General features: G+C 45.4%; 1 protein-coding gene across 1 annotated transcript in view; it reads right to left on the bottom strand.

Moving 5' to 3' along the window:
- LOC308164474 (histone deacetylase 6-like) overlaps positions 1-11,973 on the bottom strand; it is a gene marked incomplete at both ends in the record, with an annotated part of 53,772 nt that extends 41,799 nt beyond the window's left edge. Inside the window, 4 exons of the mRNA XM_080538557.1 lie at positions 876-1,004; positions 1,569-1,629; positions 10,797-10,844; positions 11,889-11,973. Coding sequence (XP_080394683.1) covers positions 876-1,004; positions 1,569-1,629; positions 10,797-10,844; positions 11,889-11,973 — 323 coding nt within the window. The remainder of the gene's footprint in view (positions 1-875; positions 1,005-1,568; positions 1,630-10,796; positions 10,845-11,888) is intronic.
- Positions 11,974-12,842: the final 869 nt, after the last annotated feature.

The following is a 12,842-nucleotide window of genomic DNA, read 5'->3' on the forward strand; positions in this document are numbered from 1 at the left end:
TAGTGGACCACCAGATCATGTTTTTGCCTTATCATGCCTTATCATGTTTTCAATCATCTTTGACTGATTTATGAGTCATTGTTCTTCCTTGTTACTTTTTCTTTCTTTTTACAGTGTTGTTTTTAATCTGTTCTTTTGCACCGTATTGTACAGCACTTTGAGCTGCATTCTTCTATATGAAAGATGCTATATAAATAAAGCTTATTGTTATTATATTACGTATTGTATACGTATTTCATAGGAATTAAAACATTGACACATTTGGTAACACTGTAGTATGGGGAACACAATACTCTACTGGCTACTTGGGCCATTGTGGGGTGTTACTAGCCATTTATTAGATCTTTATTCAGGGTTTTCTTATTTTCACGGTACAGTGTAGGTCAAGTAGGAGCTGGCCAGTCAGATATGGTGTCAACAACCCTCCAATCACTGGCTCACTTCCAGGGATTGAACCAGCGACCTTGGAATTACTGACGAGTCTCCCTAACCTCAAGACCAACCTTACCCCCCAAATACAATATACACATGTGTGGGGATGTCTTAAGGGGCTACGTAAAATGCCTGATATGTGTTCACTAAAGTGTTGCCAAACATAATAATAACAATAACAATAATAATAATCATCATCATCATCATCATCATCGTCATAATAATAATAATAATAAGAAGAAGAAGAAGACTGGCCCAGACAAGAGGACCTTCTCTCAGTAAGGGTTGGGTCAATTCAAAATCAACATCCCATTCAGGATTGAATTGACCTGAGATGACCGGGTCAATTCCGTGTCCAAATTCAACAGACAGGAATTCGACAGGAATTGACCCGATCACCAGTGATGTCATGGTGATGTCATGGTGAAGTCGGTGTGCTGTACCCGTGACAGAGGGCCAGTTCTTTCTCGGTGGCGAGACGGGCCGGTATCCGCTTGCAACGGGCCACCAAGCCCAGCTCCTTGTGGAAGTTGAAGATGCAGGAGATCCTCTGCGGCTGTTCTGGGTGATCGCTGGGGAGAGACAGGTTCCGGAACACTTTCAAAATGATCCTGTATTTGTCTGTTCGTTTGTGTTAAAGAGTATTATACAACAGTTAGTTCCGACCAAGTCATTTGATTGGACAAGAGGCATTCCATGAGTGCCGATATACAGTATAACAGCACTGGGACTTTTAACTATGTATCACTCCGCTGCACAGACGTTCTATAAATGACCGTTAATACAAAGTAGCTAGCCTGCGGATGTTTGTGTTCAGGTTACTAGGCAACAGTCCAGTTGAAGTTTGTTGCGGAACAATTTTTTGTTGGTGGAGCCAAAATAAATGATTAAATAAACAAACAAATCATAATCTGTTGTCGCTTATTACTGTTAACTAATAAATGGTGCTGTAGAACTGTTGTATAAAAGCAATATCAGACTCGAGGTTGTGCTGTTATACTGAATATCAGCACGGCTGTGATTGTCTTCAATACTCGGCCTGCGGCCTCGTACAACACAGCCGTGCTGATATTCAGTATAACAGCACTCCCTCTCGTGTGATATTGCTTAACTGTTCTATTGTGTGCTGCCCTTACCTGTCCCACATGTTGTGGTGCCCCATCATCCTTTGGTCGTACGCCAGGCCTGTCTCCTGGCCTGCTGGGGGGGTCAGGGGGCCTATTAGGGAGCTCACTCTCTCTGGGCATTCTGGACGGCTGCAAGGGAACACCAACTATTAAAGCAACAACTAAATCCATCATAATGTTACTGAACAACTCTCATCACATCAGCGCCATAGTAGGAGTTGAATTCTTGTTTTGTTGTGGAATATCTTGTATTCTAAATACTTTCAAATACACATAATTACGCATTGATTCACTCGTATACCAAATCCATTTCAATTGAAAACGGTTGCTTCTTGTGTCAAATATTGACATGCGATTAAAATAAATAAATAAATTAATCGATGAATTAATTACAAAGCCTCTATTAATTATTTTTCTCATTACATTTCTAGTATGTTTTCCACACACACACATTTTAACACAATTAGACGAAGAATCCACCAAAGTCCCAATCCTGTTTTGTACAACATTAACGTGCAGTTAGTTAATTGATTACAGAATGGGTGAAGTGGATTCATTGTCAATCTTTACACAGAGTTGGATTGGATCATGTGGAAACATGTTATGTTTTTTCCAATCCTTTGACTCTAGCCCTGAAATAGGGTGAGTATGTAAACAACATTGCACTTTCTAAATGGTGAACCCAAGCAAAAGAAAACACTGAATTAAAGCTGAGAATCTCTCTACTTTCATCTCACAGTCATTGTTTGATTTCAAATCCAAACTGTTGGAGAATAGAGCTAAAATAATAATAATAATAATAACTTTATTTGTATAGCTTTTAATAATAATAATAATAATAATAATAATAATAATAATAATAATAATAATAATAATAATAATACATTAGACTTATATGATATACACACCCTCTCCTCTCCTCCTGTCCTCTCCTTCCCCTCATATCCACAGAATCTTCCCCTTCTTTCCATGTCTGCTTCTTACCAGTGGCGGCTGGTGCTAAACATGTTGGGTGGGGCACAGGTTATGGGGGCATGCTCCACGGGGAAGAATATCAACTTTAAAATCTGGATTTACAGTCGATTTTAGCATGAGAATAACAGTGTTTCCCCTAGGTTTGCTGCCTTGGGGGGGTGGCATGGACCCCCCCCCCCAGGGGGTAAGACCCTGCGACATACCAGCGTCATGTCCAGGGGGTGTACTAACTTGTACATTAAGCCGCCTCACGCTACGGAAACAGGAGATAGGCTCCTTCCCTATGGGCCATTAGGCTCGAGAACCATCGGTTCTCAAGGCTACTTACTTATGTGGTCTTGACTACCTGTCCACTTTCTCACCTGGTTCTTGGTGAGCTGACTCCATCCTGCTCTCTATCCTCCTCCTCTCCCTCTCTATCCTCCTCTCTCCCTTTTGCTGTCAACCAAAAGGCAAACATAACAACCAGAGTATTTATAATCTAATAAGAGCTATACATTGATCCATATCAATCAGTGTTGGTACTGTCCGGTCTGAGTTCCTGCCCCTTACTAAGGGTGTTCCGCAGGGTTCAATATTGGGTCCGGTTCTTTTTACAATCTATATTAACAATATTTTAACTGCTCTGGACGACTCATGTAAGGCTCACCTTTACGCGGATGATACGATAATCTATTGTACTGCGGATTCTCTTGAGTCAGCTAATCTGAAATTGCAACTAGCTTTTGATCATCTTCAAAGGGCGTTTAAAGAACTTAAATTGGTTTTAAATGCTAGCAAAACAAAAGTCATGTTTTTTACTAAGTCTAGAAATATTGATGTTAATAGCTTCCAAATTTCCTTATCAAATGGCTCCATACTAGAGCGAGTCAAGGAGTATAAGTACCTTGGTTTATGGATTGATGAAAAATTAACTTTTAAACATCATGTTGATATCTTGTCCTCCAAACTACGTCAGAAGATTGGCTTTCTCTACAGAAATCGCAGTAACTTCCCGCCGAGCTGTAGAAAGAGAGTAATTTAATCTGTTTTTATGTCTGTACTGGACTATGGAGACGTGATCTATCGTCACGCGGCTGTCACTACCTTAAAGGCTCTGGATTCGGTATACCACTCTGCACTCAGATTCATCACTCAAGACAAATATAACACTCACCACTAGGGCTGGGTTCAAAAAATCGATTTCCCGATTCTGAATCGATCTTCATTGAATGAGCGATTATCGATTCATAAATCCCGAGATCGATCTTTCATTATTTATTTTTTTTATTATAATATTTTTGCTTGCAGCTTCAACCCGCAACGAGATCTCGCGCTACAAGAATTTATCATATCTCACGCAACGAGAGGTCTCAACACTAAAATCTAAAAACATGGCGATGGCAGGGACACTCAAGTCACCACCAGGCTTAAAGTCAGATGTCTGGGTGCATTTTGGATTTTAAAAATATGACGATAGAGATGAGCTGGACAAAAGCAAAGTCATATGTAAGCTGTGCGCAGTGGAAGTTAAATTTAGTGGAAACACCACAAATCTACGGAACCACTTATTGAGGCATCACCCTGACGTGAAACACGGAACAGCGGATCCGAAACAGGCCTCGCTGATAAAGACGTTTGGTTGCAAATTGCAATCAAATTCTCCCCGTGCCCAACAAATTACAGAGGCTGTAGCACATTTTATTTGCAAGGATATACGCCCGTACAGCGTTGTTGAAAATGCTGGCTTTCGAAAACTCGTCACTGTATTAGAACCACGCTACGTGTTACCGACACGCAAACAGTTGAGTGAAGTGATAGTCCCAGACATGTACGCGCAGGTGAAACGTGATATCGCAACTTCACTTCAGGTAGGCTATGTTTGTAGCCCCTTTATTTACCTCGGCGCCGCATCGCCCAACCCCCCCCCACCCCGGGCCTACCTCACTACACCACCAGTTCCTGCACTATCACCTTCACCACCGTTCCAGCACAAGCCCTGGTCAGCAGTATCACCATCACAAGGACCAGGAGAGGAGCAGCGCACAACACCAACAGGGAAGTTTACTGCACCTTCCACCACCTACACATGTACACAGCACTGACCCACTTCCTACCCTCACCAGAATATCACCACACACAACCCACAGCCGAACCAGCCGTCTCTGCCAGCACCACCAGCACCAGGATGACCAACACCACTGGGTCACAGGGAAGTACTGATCACCCGCCTGACACCAAAATGCACACTACACAAACCATGCACACCTCCCTTCTCTCACTCCCCTATCTTTTCAGGTCATATCCAGCTCTGACACCTACCCAGGCTTCCAGACCCAGGAGCAGAGACCGGCTGGAACCACCACGTCACCCCAGCACCAACCCCAGGTTCCAACTCAGCGACCCCAAACCCCCTGTTCCGGGCCCCCCCCCCCCCCAACTCCTGGCCCCCAGCTACAGCCACGGCTTTGCACTGGTGGGCAAACTGGATAGTAGTCGCTCTACAACTAGAGGGCTGCAGGGGAATTTTTTCACGGATGCACAGCGAACAGGTTTTTAACCCCTGCCTCCTACCGACACTGGAACCTGGACACTGAACACTGAACACTGAACATTACACTACACTGGACAATACACTGAACACTGAGCACTTTAGTTAGTTTAATGTTGGTTGTTGTTGAATGTAATGTCTTAAATGTCTGATTGTTTAATTGATTGTATACACGGTGTTGCGTTTTTATAAAAACCAATAAAAAAACACCTTTATTTACCTCGGCTGCAGTAAAGCACGTTAAAAAGCACTTTTTGTAGTGTCTGATTTAGCTAAATGTTGGTCAATGATGTTCATTTATGTTCCAATAAAAAGTACATTCATGTAACTGCTTTGGAGTCAATTCTTAATGTAAACATTGATATGTTTAACAATGCTACATGTTATAGGGTTCCTTGAACCATTTATAGCATTAGTTCTGAGAATCTCTTTCATATTCAAGCAAAAAATGTATATTGTAACTAGATCGAATCGGAATCGAATCGAATCGAATCGAATCGTGAATCGAATCGTGAGCTGTGAATCGGAATCGAATCGTTTTGGGAAATCAGTGGCGATACCCAGCCCTTGTTCTATTATTGTGTTTATGATGTGTGGATATGTTAAAGCACTTTGAGCTGCAACGTTTGCAGGGAAAGTGCTATACAAATAAAGGTTTATTATTATTATTATTAATAAATGTTTTGTAATATGAATCTGATGACATTTAGGTTAAAATGTCTCTCTCTCTCTGTGTGTCTCTGTCTCTGTCTCTCGCTCTGTGTCTCTGTCTCTCTCTGTCTCTGTCTCTCTCTCTCTCTCTCTCTCCCTCTCTCTCTGTCTCTCTCTGTCTCTGTCTCTCTCTCTCTGTCTCTGTCTCTCTCTCTCTGTCTCTAGGAGTCAGGTAGACCGCCTCTTCCTCCTCGTCCAATGAGACGTCGCCATGCGGACATTGCCAAGCTGAGTCCCTGGTATCCAGCCTGGGTTCCACCACCAGCTCCATTGGCTCAATTAGAGAGACTCAGGTCACCAGCATTTCATCTTGTTTTTAAATGGACCTATTTACATTTACATACCCCAGCTCCCCAACAGAAAATCTTGATGTTCAATTGCTATGTTTTTTTTTTGTATCTGCACCAGAATGATCACAATGGAATGTATAGTTATCCTCTTATCTCCTTGACTTCCATTCACAGTCCAGTGTGAGCATCGCTGCTGGAGACAATTCAGACCAGCCAGAGGTGGAGGTGGTTGTGGACCCTCTCTCTAAGAGTGAGTATATCTGGTGGTAATGTCTTCACTGGAAAACGTCACGTTTTGACTGGATGGTTTTTGCCGACAGTCATTCTTCTGGCACACATGAATCCACTCTCCACTTACTGTCTGAGAAGTGACACCTTTTCATCTGCTTGTCAGGCAAAGAGGAGAAGAAAAAGGAGAAGGGAATGCACACCTTCTGGACCTGCTGCTGCTCCGCAGAGGACGAGGACTAGAGTCCCCCCACCCCCACACACACCCCTGTTATTACAGGGGTGACCCCCCCCCCCCCCCCCCAACACACACCCAGCTCCTACACTGTACTATAAGATGGACTAACCAAGTCATACTCCTATAAGGAAGATGGACTAACTAAGTCATACTCCTATAAGGAAGATGGACTAACTAAGTCATACTCTTATGAGTAGGTGAACTGGAGATGTGCCCCCCCCCCCACACACAATGTAAATAACAATAAAAATGATTTGTGATTGTGATCTGCACTGCCCTTTTGCCCAAATTTCATTTAAAAAGTTTTGATGTTAAAGATTCACTCTGTATGTTCCACTAGGATATAATACTTAGTATTATAACTTAATATGTATTCTGAGTGTGGATCTTCCTAAACCTACTAGTTCTACCCTGTACCCTGAGAGGGGGGGGGGGGGGGAGGGGAAAGGATGAAGAGGAGGAGGAGGGGGGTTGGAGCAGGACGGGGAGGAGAGGAAGAGTGGGATATGAGGAGGAGTACAGAAAATAGGTCCTAATTCAATGAGTTTTTTCAGTGAAACAAGGAACAAGTACTTCGCTATTACAACCAGCAGTCAAAACAACTGAATAAGAATTGGATCTATGGAGCGATGTTTACTTATGTTATGGACATATCTGGAGAATACAGGCTTATAATTAGCCAGCTAGCCTAGCTGCTATAATATAACATTCAAAAAGAGCATCGTATAGCAGCGTATGTAGCCAGACTTTGTGGCCGTTTTATCGACATGAGTTGTTATCTAGTTGAACAGCTAATACGTTAACGGCTAACTAGCTAGCTAGCGAATCCTTTGGTATTACTATGAGGCCTGTTGCATAAACAGCATTTGCAGTGAAACAGTTAACTGTTGGTAAAGAATAGCCAAAGTGTTTCGTCTAATAAGACAGAACTCACCCGAATAGATTTCTTATATGCCGTCGTAAATGTGGAAAATAGACCGACAACCCCGGAGGGGCAGGGCGGAGTTACGGAAATTGCCGAGTGCAACCCGAATAAGAGTTCGCTCGTTTTCCCCTACAGATAGTTCGGTTGTATGTTCGGTGTCATTTTGCTTATTCATTAAAGACAGCAAGTGTTCAGCTTCAGCAGAAAGTCGGCACTGTCACTGAAAGCTATCAATGGATGTAGTGTTGTGTCTTCGCTGTGCGGGGGAAAGCATCCGTAACGTTGACAACAGTCGACGTTGTCAAGCGGTTCTTACTTCCGCTGTGCATTGTGGGTAATGTAGTTCTGTAATATTGAGTTAGCTATTCTCAACTCTACATTAACTACACTGTTAAAACGCTAGATTTAGTCCTCACCTGTGTCCCTGTCACCTGTTTAGACCTCACCTGTGTCCCTGTACTTGTCTCTGCTGCCCTTTGACCAAAAGAGGTCTTTGTCCATTTTCCATTTTTCCCCTGGCATATTTGTTTTACCAGCTCACCTAGTAAAAGTGAGACGATTGATAATATCAAAAACATGCTTGCACACACATATAACTTACTCACACACAAGTCAGTGTTACTGGCCTCAATGTGGTACAATTATTACTGAAATTATTGAGAAGAGACATTGTTGACATACGTAAACTAGCTCTTGTAATCTTTAATGTTCGCTAACTAGCGAACTCACTAAAATAACATTAGAACATGTTTGTACTGACAGAACATGACATTAACTTGTTAATTATGTTACACCCACCATATAGGTCCCTAGCATAAGAATGACAGTTGAGAATGTACTTTAAATAGAAAATAGTTTTATTACATTAGTTCACAATCCAGGCCCACATTGACCTCTCTCCAAAGAACATCAGTTATTGTTACCAGGGCAGGTGTTATATTCACTGCACACCATAGGCTACACACTGTAGAAAAGGGTTGTTCACTGCACACCATAGGCTACACACTGTAGAAAGGGTTGTTCACTGCACACCATAGGCTACACACTGTAGAAAAGGGTTGTTCACTGCACACGCCCGTAGGGAAATACTTTGACACTCTGGGTGAACAAGTTTACACACGTGATAGGATTCACTGCAATCATCTATAAATATAGCACACTCAAACCTGCCCTGATGGTCGAACTGGGATTAACCCGGTGAAGTGGCAATGGTGGGGGAAAAGCGGATTTAAATAACAAATAAACAAACAAACAAACAAACAAACAAAAAAGAAAAACTAGTCCGCCCCGCTACCGGCACACTTGCCCAGGCGGACTAGATAAGAACATAAACTCTAACCAAACCAAACGTCTCACGGCAAGAGCAGCTGGCCGCACTGATGCTCTGGAGGAAACACAAATGAACAATCTTAGAACACTATTACCGACATATTAAAATACATAATGATTCAAGTTACATGACGAATACTTTAAAATACCTGGTACGTCGATGGCAGCGTCCTACCAGCCGCCTTCAACCCAGCAGGGAAGTAGGTGACCTGTAATACATCACACAATCAATATTACATACAATCAAAGCAATAATATAAAACACTACGCACAGAAAATAGCCATAGGCAGCGGTCTACCTCTTGATCTCTGCCTGTCAGCATGGAGTAAGGTGTGCAACTACCTCACCTCCGACCTGATCACACGGCTGCGCTCTGGCGTTCCCCCTATGTGCTTTCCTTTGGGCACCTCCCCTTTTCCTATTGGCGCCACCTGCCACAAAATTGTATTCAAATTGTGCTTAAAGGGAATTATTTTCACCGGACATTATGACCGAAGAGGTTTGAATATGTCGGACTTCAACAGATTTTATCGGACAAAGACCGGTAATTACCGGTTAACGGAAACCCAGACACACACACACACACACACACACACACACACACACAAACACACACACACACAGCCAGCTCCAGTAAAGAACACACACACACAGCGAGGTCCAGTACGCCATTTTTATTTCACAATTGAAATGTAGTAGACAGAGGCACAGGGGAGGGGGGGTACGCTCTAGGAGGGACAGAATGACAAGGGAGGGGGGGTACGCTCTAGGAGGGACAGAATGACAAGGGAGGGGGGGTACGCTCTAGGAGGGACAGAATGACAAGGGAGGGGGGGTACGCTCTAGGAGGGACAGAATGACAAGGGAGGGGGGGTACGCTCTAGGAGAGACAGAGGGACAGGCCCCCCCCAATCGGAGGGAGGGAGGAGGTAAGCTCTAGGGAGAGGGTCATGACCAGGGGGAGGGGGGGTTTAGGGTTTAGGTGGGCCAAGGGACCCCAGGATTCTCAGACAGACACCACTGTTAGAGAGAGAATGGTGTGTGGGGGGGGGGGGGGGGGGTAGGTAAACAGCCTCTACATACACATGAGGGATGACATCATCCTGATTGAACTTTCCTCCTCCTCTGGTTGATAGAGAGATGGAGGGATGGAGGGATGGAATGGTGGAGTGACAGAGAGATGGAGTGATGGAGAGATGGAGTGATGCTGTCACATGTCCTTATGAGGAGCACTCTGATTGGTTGAGCCTTCTGACACGACACTCTGAATGCAATTTGTAAAAATTGTAAGTAAACACAGATGCAGGAGGAGTGTGGGGGGCACAGTCCACACACACACACACACACACACACACACACACACCCCTGGAAATATAGTTAGTGTAGCACTTCAATCACATTCCAACACGTACGTGTGTGTGTGTGTGTGTGTGTGTGTGTGTGTGTGTGTGTGTATGTCCAGGTGACAGGTGTGTGTGTGTGTGTGTGTGTGTGTGTGTGTGTGTGTGTGGACTTCCCTGACAGGTGTGTGGATGAGGAGAGTACTGTTCTGTTCATGTTGCCATGGTGACACACTATGATGACAGGGTATGAACATGGACACATTTCAGAGTATGGCCAATGTTACTACATACAGTATGTATCAAAACATTTCTTGCCACCTATCCCACACACACCCTGAAAACCAGCACAGCCACCCCCCCTCTGCCCCTCACACACACTCACCCTCACACTCACACACCAACACAGCCCACCCCCCCCCCCCCAACCCCCCAAACTCCACATGCTCTTCAGTACACAAAACATATTAATAATAACAATAACAATATTGTCGGAATCTGTGAAATGAAAACATAACCCATTCCACATTCCAACAGAAATAACAAACGTTGTTAGTCTTTAAGAGTTAAACTACAGGGAGACGTAGGGGTCAATCATTAGAAAAATGCTTTTTTTTGACGCTACAATCAAGTCTCCCAGAATCCTCCAGGGCTACGAGGGACCGCCCACCTTCCTGGAGCGACAGGTCAGAGTGCATGTTGCGGTTTCTGGTCGTTCCTGAGTCGGACAGAGGGGAGCAGAGAGGATTGTGGGTAGGGGGGAGGGAGGAGAGCAGAGAGGATTGTGGGTAGGGGAGGGAGGAGAGCAGAGGATTGTGGGGAGGGAGGAGAGCAGAGGATTGTGGGTAGGGGAGGGAGGAGAGCAGGGAGGATTGTGGGTAGGGGAGGGAGGAGAGCAGAGGATTGTGGGTAGGGGAGGGAGGAGAGCAGAGGATTGTGGGTAGGGGAGGGAGGAGAGCAGAGGATTGTGGGGAGGGAGGAGAGCAGAGGATTGTGGGTAGGGGAGGGAGGAGAGCAGGGAGGATTGTGGGTAGGGGAGGGAGGAGAGCAGGGAGGATTGTGGGTAGGGGAGGGAGGAGAGCAGAGGATTGTGGGTAGGGGAGGGAGGAGAGCAGGGAGGATTGTGGGTAGGGGAGGGAGGAGAGCAGAGGATTGTGGGTAGGGGATGGACGGACGGACGCACAGGTGTAGTGTGTCGTAGTAGAGAGCTGTTAACACACACACACACACACGCTCACGCGCACACACACACACACACACTCCCTGTCACTTTTTGACCCCCCCTACCCCCCCCCCCTTTCATCTGCCAAGCCATTTTACCCAGAAGTTAAAGTAAACTGTTAAACAGTTATATATATATATCTATATTCATGCTGCCTCTCCTTAGGAAAGAACCTCAGTATTCAAACACAACCATAGTATGAGACCCCCCCCCACCCCCCTCTCTCTCCTCCCACCCCTCCTCTCCCCCCCCCTCCTCTCTCTCTCCCCCCCTCTCCTACTCCACCAACCACCATGACCGGTTACCATGACAACCACCATGACATGACATGACAGGTTACCATGACAACCACCATGACATGACAGGTTACCATGCCAACCCCAGAGGGTTCAGGTAGGCAGGTGGGACGAGGAGGACTGGCTGGAATGATTATTAAAAAAACAACAACAACAACAACAACAACTCCCCCCTCACCTTTGAGCTGGGGTGGGGGGGGGGGGGGGAGTTTCCATGACGACCACCACACAGGACCCCACCCACCCATGCATCTCCAGCTGTACGATTGGCTTCTGCCGTTCCCGGGGGAGGGGCCTCTGCACCGTCTGGTCCTGGTGTACTGCTTCATTTTGAAATTCCCTGAAATGTTTTTGTACGGAAAAAAAAAAAAGGATTGAATAAACAATAATTTTGCTCTCACTCTTGGCTTCTGGCTCTCTCTCTATCTCCCTCTAGTGGACGTCTGGTGGAGTGGTTGTGTTTGTTAAATCCTGAGCCAGTCAGAAGCTCTGGAGTTAAGTCCTTGCAAGGTATCACAAGGTTAAAATCTCCCCTCCTACTTGTGGGTAGTGGTGGCCTCGGGGTTAGTGAGTTGGACTGGTGATCAGAGGATCATGAGTTCAAATCCCACCAGTGAACACCACCATTAGTGTTCTAGTCCCACCTGGGAACACCACTAGTGTTCTAGTCCCACCTGGGAACACCACCACTACTGTGTCCTTGAATAAGACCTGGGAACACCACCACGAGTGTGTCCTTGAGTAAAACCTGGGAACATCACCACTAGTGTGTCCTTGAGTAAGACCTGGGAACACCACCACTAGTGTGTCCTTGAGTAAGACCTGGGAACACCACCACTAGTGTGTCCTTGAGTAAGACCTGGGAACACTGCCACTAGTGTGTCCTTGAGTAAGACCTGGGTACACCACCACTAGTGTCCTTGAGTAAGACCTGGGAACACCACCACTAGTGTGTCCTTGAGTAAGACCTGGGAACACTGCCACTAGTGTGTCCTTGAGTAAGACCTGGGTACACCACCACTAGTGTGGCCTACTCAGCGAAGGACACACTGCTGTACAGCACATCCAGGGCTAACCTAAACCGTGGCATCCGGGAGGCCAAGGCAGACCACAGAGAGAAGATTGAGGAATGCTTCCTGAGCAACGACTCCAGGCGGGTGTGGCAGGGGGTTCAGCACATGACAAACTTCAGAGCCAA

The sequence above is a fragment of the Nansenia antarctica genome (assembly GCF_963989245.1).
Source record: "Nansenia antarctica genome assembly, chromosome: 8".
In the NCBI taxonomy this organism is placed as follows: domain Eukaryota; kingdom Metazoa; phylum Chordata; class Actinopteri; order Argentiniformes; family Microstomatidae; genus Nansenia; species Nansenia antarctica.